The 9649-nt window shown below is 34.9% G+C and overlaps 1 protein-coding gene across 1 annotated transcript; it reads left to right on the top strand.

The window, feature by feature from the left end:
* The first annotated feature begins 8045 nt into the window (after positions 1–8045).
* On the top strand, positions 8046–8531 carry LOC128230728 (uncharacterized). Its single transcript, XM_052943174.1, has one exon. The coding sequence runs from the start codon at positions 8046–8048 to the stop codon at positions 8529–8531; it is 486 nt and encodes a 161-aa protein (XP_052799134.1).
* The last annotated feature ends 1118 nt before the right edge of the window (positions 8532–9649 follow it).

The following is a 9649-nucleotide window of genomic DNA, read 5'->3' as shown; positions in this document are numbered from 1 at the left end:
TCTTCAATTATCTGGTATTGCTATCGCAATTGCCTAATAGTAATAGTTGAATAATAATCAAATGTATGCATGCCTTGTTACAATGTTATAGAATAGTATATAGAAAATCCCAATTTTTGATACAATATTATCAATTAGATGATATCATAGTGGCCTAGTTATTTGTCCGAGGTTAGATGTATTTGCCTGAGCCCAAAAGGGCGAAGGCAAATACATCTGACCGCGGACAAATAACTGGACCATTATGAAATCCCCTAATTAATAAATGTTTTATTAATTGACTTTTACCATTTTTGTTAAAACATTTTTATAACTTACCAATTCACATTGAAGCCATAGTCATCCCTTATTCATTCATGGTGTCTGCCTTTATAGAATCGACTATGCTGATTTTGACATTCATCTTTAAAGTGATACTGCAAATGCTTATGAAAAAAGCTCTGTACATTATAAGAAACATTTCTTTTTATCTTTATTTCGTAAATCGTTAGCCAAATGTTAAATGTTATACCTTCGTCGTCCATTTTGTCGGTGTACACAAAATATTCGTAAAACCTACCAACGGGTTAAATACAACTGTAATATCAAACCGTAAAAAGTGGTTCAAGTATTCAAAATAAGTTAATGCGATGCACACAATTTTCAAAACAGTCAGAAAACGGAAAACACAATGGCTGTTTTAAAAATTATTTCTAGCATATTTCTCATAATAGACGGGTTTCGACAGCCAATGAAAATGATCCATTTCTCTAATCCTATATAAGGCGAGTTTTGTAGCCAATCAAAACGGAGGAAACTCATATTGGCCTAGTTTTGTTGATACTGTTGATACTATGTGTTTGGCTTGGACATGTATGCCTATTTTAATGGTGACAATCAGTAAGCGGAGGTTATTATTTTCAGTTCAGAACTATTATGTCGCTATCATTATTTTTTTTTAAATTTAATAATATTTTATTGCATGAGAACACATTTCACAATGACAATATCATTACAAATTTTAACACAAAATTTAGACCGGCAATATAAAATCAAGCATGCAAAGGGATTGGGCCACAAGTTATGCCAACATCAGTTAAGGCCCTCTCCCGTCGCTATCATTAGCCTACTTATGCGACAGGCAGTAGGCGAAGGCCACTATTTCCTGTTCAGGACTTCACTGTCGCGTTTAAGTGCATTCTAGGATGGTAACAGGAAAGCAAAGATCGCTTTATGTTCATTTCAGGATTTATATGTCCTTCTTATATTTTTACAGGGATTTACATTATGAATGCATGCATGAGCTTAAATTTTGATTTACATAAATTTCAAATAAAACAAGTATTATAATCAAAGTTATTTGTTACTAATTAAACACTGTTTCGACATAATTATATACTGAACTATCACTCAACTAACATTCATAACGGTGTTAAGGTGTTGCACATTTTCACGACTTTATGTTTTATGTCACTAATAAATCGCGCATGCTGTTTTGTCTATAAATTGTTTGTTCGACATACCGTCAATCCATATCCCGATTTAGGATTAACGGTGTATAAATGAGTATATTGACATCGGCTTACCGATTATTGCCCTAGTAGAAACAAACCCGAGACATGCTAGTACAAATCAGAACTGAACTGAACATAAATGGATATACGCCCATGGCTGGCAGCAAAGAATTCTCATAAAACGGACATAGTAAACATCCACTATACATTAAGTGTTGTAGGCGATCTAGATCATTCGAGTTTTAAGAACTATGTTTGGAAAAATACAAGAAAATGAGGATAATGGGGATATATAGTACATGTGGAAAATAAAAATATTGGAAATATATTATCATAAAGTTATTAAAAACTATCGAGTATACTGGCGAGGAGGAAACAAGTCAATGATTATGAAAAAGTGTAGAAATCTAACTGCTATGCTATTTGGGTCAAACGAAACGCGTCAGTTGGAAACTAGCATTATATGTCTGAAGATCTCAGCAAGTTGACACCAACTTCTGCAAAAACAGTGATATCTTGCCACCGACTTGTAAAGTATGCCAATATGAGCATAAAAGTAATCGTAATAATTATTACAATACGCCTCAAAAAAGAGTGATACGTTTGGAATCGTTCCAAATTATCCAAATAAATATGTATTTCTTGTAGCACCATAACTTATGATAAAATATAAATCATTATTAATTATTTGATATATATTCTAGCATGGCAAATACTAATTTTACTAACCTATTAGGCTGAGGTTAATATTCATTTACTTTTTTGTTTACTCAAAAATGATTATCTTCTCCATCCTTTAATACCATAAGTGTGTCCATCCACATCACATCAGAACATTGCAACTACATAAAATATAGTATATTATAATTTAGATATATTGGATTACACAAAATGTAATGAACAATATGCCGAATTATGTTTTATTAAACACAATACCTTTTAGGCAACATGCTATATAACCATCTGATAACAAGTACAAGTTTCCCAAAGGTTGCAACCGTGTAACCCAAAGGTCGGATTTGTTTTAATATTCCGTAGACGATTTACAATCTTTTTCTAGAAAGGTCACGGTTGCTCTACTGCTCTACACACGACAATTTCACATATACCATGTTGAAAGTTGATGGGGGTCGACACTCTAGTTTCCTTTTACTGTTGCCTGAACTTACAAAATAGTGACCTCCACCTACTAATTGTGGTCCGCGTATTCACAAAATAGTACTAGCACCCACTGGCCGATGCCCTAGTAGACGCATGAGACGTACTTGTCCTGAATAGAACATAATGTGACATCCACCATGACTTTATGCCCTAGTGGGTTCATAAAAGGAACAAAACAGAGCAAATTCAGCTGTTCATATAGTGCCATCCGCATACAAATTGTCATCCTAGTACGCACAAAATATGAACATGATATGCGTGAACTGATTGTTAATTGACCTCCGCCTACTTGGCTTCACCCTGTTACGCACATGCTAGCGTTAAATGCAATAAGAATTAATATGAACGAACTGGTCTAAGGCCGGACATACATTGACATCCAGGTACTGGTTGATGGGCAGACACCTGATAGAGACAAATTTGTTTCCAAATGGGTTTATTGTGACGTCCGCCATTCCTTGTCGCACTATTATGCACATAATTGCGTCAAACGGTAACATATATTGACATCTGTCAACTGGTTGTCATCATAGTAAGCACATAAAAAGAACCTACCGTACATGAAGTAAATTGTATTGACCTCCGGCTACTGGTTGTCGCCCTGATAAACACATGCTAGGGAATGGTTAGTCCTTAAATGAACATAAATTGGCATTGTCATGAACCTACTGGCTGTCGTCCAAGTTAACACATATAACACATATAAGGATATAACAGTAATGAAGTGAACAAGTTATGACCTCAACGTACTGGGTTTTTTTCCTATTAAACCAAAGATATCCATTTGCTATTGGTTTTGGCCCTGGTAGGCTCATGATAGCGACATACTTAGTATGAGCCAAAAACAGAGTGATACCAGCCTATTGACATCGCCTACTATTATCTACCTTGTCGGAACATAATAGGGACTTACTGGGCCATATCGGAACACATGGTGACCTCCGCCAACTAGTTGTAATCCTACCAGCTGCATTGTAGGGATAAACTAGACATACTGTAATCATATAGTGAACTGCACCTACTGCTTGTCGCCATAGTAGGCAAAAGAAAACGACATACTAGTCCTGACTAAAATAAGTGACCTCCGCCTACTGGTTGTTGCACTAACTGGCACAAAATAGGAAAATACTTCGATTAAAGAAAACAAAAAGCTGAGACTTTCGCCAACCGGTTTTCATCTTCGTAGACGCAAAATAGCGACCGAATAGACATGATAGTGATCGCCCCTACTGTTTCTTTTAATATAACGCGAATAATAGGGACGGACTATTTCTAGACTATAAGGCAAAATATAGAAACATCATAGACGTGAAATGTTCATTATGACCTGCTTGTGGTTCTTGCACTAATAAGCACCCAAAAGGGCTAACTGAAAAAAGAGTGACCTCCTGCTACTGGTTATCGCTCTTGCCATAGAAGGGATATTTAAGGACATTATTGGTTTGAACTAAACACACAGTGACATTTGCCAACTTGTTATTTCCCTAGGACGAACAAAACAGGGACATATCGGAGCTGAACTTAACATAAAGTGATCTCTGTCTATTGGCTGCCACACTTGAAGGCACAAAAGAGCGACATACACGCCCTGAACCGAACTGGACATAGTTACTTTTGCCTACATTTTGTTGCACTAGTAAGCACTAAAAACGATATACGAGCTGCACACATATTTCTGCATAAAGCGTTTCAACATAACTTCTTTGGTTTAGTATAGCATGGCACGTACTACTGTTACTGTCCACAGATTTTCTGAGACCTAAACAATGCTTTTAGGCAAAGGTTAAATATTCATGTCATGTCTAGGAAGTTAAAAATCAGATATACCTTTATGTCCAGTTATAAAAAAAATACGTTTACACAGCATTAGAACCATGGATTTTCAACAACAAAACAATAAAACACAAAAAAGAAAGAAATGCGATTACATTAAATGTAAAATCTAGTATGCAAAACTATATTATTTTTAAACACAAAACTTACTTTCGGAAAGCAGAAGATTTGACCATCTGGTAACATCATTTCATGTCTTTCAAAGGTTGCAACAATGTTACCAAAAGATCAGATTGGTTTATATATATTTTAGACATTATAAAAAATCATATAAACAATCAGCCTCAGCTGAACACAAAATGACCTCCATCTACTGGTTGACACCCTAGATGCCATATATCTTAAACCGCACCATACTATTTCTCGCCCGAGTAGGAACATAATAGCGACATTTTATCCCTGAATAGAAGACCAGAAGACCTCAAACAACTAGTTGTCGAAAGTTTGGGATCACAAAAGGGACATTTCAGTCTTGAACAAAACATGTACGAGTCTTTACCTTAATCAACAGCGATCTTCATCATGACCTGGTGCCCTATAAAAACATTACCTGGGCCTGAAGAGAGTATATAATGACCTCATACTTCTGTTGCCATAGTTTACTCATTATATGGAGTTACTAGACGTGAACTGGGCATAAAATTGCATCAAACTACTGGTTATCGCACTAATAGACATGTAAGTGTGACGTACATGACCTAAAGTGAATGCGCAGTGTCCTCTGCATGTCCTAGTGCCCTAGCGGGCATATATAAGGTCATCATTCAGGCTCAAACATTAGCAGGCCATGCTGCTTAATGCACAAGTATCTTTATCATTGGAACATACAGGGCCTGAATAAACATAAATTGGCCTGCACGTACCAGTTGTCGCCCTCATGTGCGCATCTAGTGAATCAGCCTACTTGTTGTCACCCTGTTCGGCACGAAAAAGACATACCAGGCCTGATTTGATCACATAATTAATGACCGCCGCCTACTGGTTGTCGCCCAGGTAGGCATACAATAAAGACATATGAGTCCTGAACTGAACAAAGAATGATATCCGCCTACTTGTTACCGCGCTAGAAGACACGTGTAGGGATATACTAGGCTTGAACTAAACAGATTGTTGAAAATCAATATAGTTGGATCACACAGTGTCATCCTCGTTATGCCTGACGCCCTAGCATATGCATAAAAGAGACTTACTAGTCCTGTACTGATTGTATAGTGACTGCCGGCATGGCCTTGGACCCTAGCTTATACTAAGCCTAATCTGAACATATGGTGACCGCCGCCTACTGGTTGTCGCCCTAGTATACACCTATAAGGTAAATACTATACCTGAACTGCATTGTTGGCACATATAAGAGACATAAATAACCTTGGAATATGCTGAAAATATAGTAACCTCCGCCAGCTGATAGTCCACTGAGTAGGCACATGCTATGAACGGCTTGGGCCTGAGCTGAACCTATGAAAACCACCGCCTGCTAGTTGTCGACCTTGTTCTAAAAGCACATAACAAGGACCATACTAGACGTGAGCTTAACACATATTAACCTCTACAATCTAAACGTCGATCTTTTAGGTACATACTAGGGACATGGCCTCATGTGAACTAAGCTATGTGTTCTTTACATTTGGCTTCGAAATTATATACCAATTGAATGGATTACATGGAACTTCAAATAATTTTCTTAGCCGCGTACCAAATAAGACGTTTTTAATTATCTATACAGTCGAACCCCATTGGCTTGACATTTTCATTAACAGATGTAGAGCAACATTAAGGATATACTAAAAAAAAATGCTTGTAAATAATTTCAAAAGTATTTTTTCAAATACAACCTTTGGGTAACATCGTTGCGACCTTCAGGAGACATTGAAAATTTTCACCAGAAGGTCATTTCTTCTTCTCGCTAATAGTCAATGCGCGTTTAATAATAATAATATATTATTGCTAACGTTTTTTTATGTAACATGTTTTATTATCCCAGTTGTTATTTGATAAGTATATTTGAGTTGTTGTTTTTTAACCAACGTTCTGATAAAGTGGCTAAACGCGTTTTTATTCGGACGGAAATTGATTTTTGTTATTCAACAAATAAACATCACACCTTAATAATACTTTACTTAGTACTAAAAAATAAGGCACGTTTATTGTAACAAACAAATATGAATTACATGGTACTTCAAATTAAATTTCGTTGACGCGTACTCAAAAAGACGTTTGCAAATATCTATACAATCGAAACCCGTTGGCTCGATTTATCAGGGACTGGCCGAAATACTTCGAGCCTCGCGAATATCGTTTCAAGCGGTATATTTGTGTTTATTTAGACGTTTAAGAATGTCTTGTTAACCTCGTTTGTTGTTTGCTACGTTATATCATAAAGCGTTATTATTACCGTGTGCATATCGTACAGTTCACAACATGACACATTTGATAATATGAAATAATTTGACTTTTTCTTCATTTTATTTAAGCAATACAAATATAAACCAATCCGTAGAAAAGCAATAAACAAGCAAACTTAATGCTTATTAAGTAGGAATTATTATGAAGAAAAGTATTGTATGTGTACCCAGTCTTAACAATTAATATAATGAAACATAGAATAGCATTTTGACGATTCATGTTTTCTTAACATAAACTTATAAAATTGAGTAAGGTAGTTTCAGAGGCATCGATAGTGGAGAGAGAATGTGCACAAAATAAGATATGCGTACTGTCGAAACAGATTATCATTTTCTACTATTGGTGTGTCCATATTATAGATATCTGAGATCTTCATGTTTACCAAGAAATTAATGGTCTTGGCCAACTTTACAACTTTGCATGGATTTTGATATTTAATGAATAGTTATTACGTAGGTACGCTAAATAAACTAGCAAAATGTATATATCTAGCATGTGACCAACGTTATAATTAAATTGTATATATGTACACGTTATTGTTTTCTACAAATGAACTAGAACAACAAGGTAAAGTGTTACCATTTAAAAAGATAATACATCAATATATAAATCAAAACCAGAATTAAAACCAACATTTAGACACTAAAAAGTCTCATTCTATTAAACATACACAGTTAGCGATATGTCAAACACGAAATCCTCGTGCACGTTCTTTTCAATGCGATATCTATGTCAAATTTGTTCTTATATTCAACAATATTCAAACCATATAATTTCGTCAGGCATGTTATTTACAAACATAAATTATTATTGTGTAAATGGGGAAGTTATGGATCAATAAGATTATTCTATTTCGCTTTTTAAATATTTAACAACATAGTTTTCTTATTATTAATAGGTATATTTGTGTGTGTATAGAAATGACTTGTTCACCGTCTTTAAATTATATTATGTATAATAGCAATGGCATTTTTATGTTTATGATAATAAAACTGAAACTTGACTTTGACATACTTTTGACGTCTGTATTCGTGCCAATTAAAGTGAAAGCATGTTTGCTCAAACTGTTAAACCATTTGAATCTATTGATTGACTTAAACCCGTTAGCTAAACCTGCTTTGTTGTTGGTTTAAACGCGTTATAGATGGATTAAAAATGGCCGACATCAGACGCCGAATTCGGCGTATTCGTAACCGCATCGCTGGTTTGCCGATTCCGCGAGTTTTCCAGGACCGAACCAACCCGCTGGAAGTGATGTCAGAATTAGAGGTATTCAACCGGTACAGATTCCGGCCACACTCTATCATACAGCTTGTTGACAGGGCGTACCAATCAATGGTCCGGCCGACGAGTCGGTCAAATCCACTTCCGCCACTTCTAAGTGTGCTTGTTACACTGCAGTTTTTGGCCACCGGCACCCACTATATAGTAGTGGGTGCTGTCCATGGGATTTCACCTTCTTCAGTATGCCGGGCGGTGAAAGGTGTCATTAAGGTGTTCGCCGAGATCGGTAGCAGGACCATAGGATTTAGATCGGATGTGGCAGCATGCAAAGCAGAATTTTATCGAATAGCAGGCATGTATTCATTTGAAATCTATATTTTTATACTTGTCAATTATCTAGGTAGTATGTCACCTTAGAGACGGTCAATGTATTTTCTTGCTGTTAAATCGGATGGGTAAATGCAAGCGGATATTTTGGGACATTAACCATGCAATCATGATGATATTTTTTAAAGAAGTTTACTTCTCATTCGGTACCAAATATGGCTTTTGGTCATGAACAACAAGATATAAGAGATTCAATACATTTTTTAAGTAATTTGATTCGTATTCCTCATTACATCAAAATATAATTCAATTATACATATATAAAATGATAACTTAATGGGTTTGAATGTGAATCACATACCATTTTTAAACAAAAAACATTTCCTTCGCATTTGTGTTTTTGTGACCAGATGGAACAAATCAATTAAATTAAATCTGAAGTGTTTCTATTCAAGCAATTAAGCAAAATAAAATTTCAAAATTATTCAAATCAATACCTTCACCTTAATCTCTTATACCAATATTCAAGGCTAATCAGGTCATTTAAGTTCAATCTATGAATTTGATTAACAATTTTAAGTGTAATTAATATGCCCAAAAAGCCCATGTGATATATATATATACTTCTTTCAAGGAGTAGTAGTTACCACTGAGAAAAAAAGTTATAAAAAGCTAATGAAGTGATACTCAAAAATAACTATTGTCAAAAGTAAATTTACAAAAGATTAAGTTAGATATAATTGAGAAGTGACAATCCATTAAAACCATGTATTTGTAACATAGATGGTTGCAACTTACAGATTTGAGCTACTTTTTTATTTCTTACTACAATGCAAATATTTGTAATGAGATTCATTTCGACAATAATTTCGAAATGTAAATGAATGTACACAAGCTTCTTTATAACTTCTGTTGTTGTATGTGGAACACACTTATTACCTTAAGTTATGACAAAGGTATATGATACTTTTCATAGTAACTTAATTCACCAGTGTGAACATATGTTTTTTTCTGATAAGTTAAAATTAAATACTATATTAAACTGAATTTAACAAACATTCTCCATTTCTTTTACAAAAGACATCATATCAAATTATGATATTGCAGTCTTAATTTTAAGTTGTAGTCTCACCAATGTACTGATTAGTCAACTTTCTAATTCTAGCATCAGACAAAATTAATACAATTTTTTGCCTGTACGTTTTTAA

The sequence above is a fragment of the Mya arenaria genome, chromosome 4 (assembly GCF_026914265.1).
Source record: "Mya arenaria isolate MELC-2E11 chromosome 4, ASM2691426v1".
In the NCBI taxonomy this organism is placed as follows: domain Eukaryota; kingdom Metazoa; phylum Mollusca; class Bivalvia; order Myida; family Myidae; genus Mya; species Mya arenaria.
This window is presented reverse-complemented; position numbering and strand designations above follow the sequence as displayed.

Excerpts from the sequence above, each read along its gene's own strand:
- LOC128230728 (XM_052943174.1), top strand. The coding sequence starts at position 8,046 with ATGGCCGACATCAGACGCCGAATTCGGCGTATTCGTAACCGCATCGCT.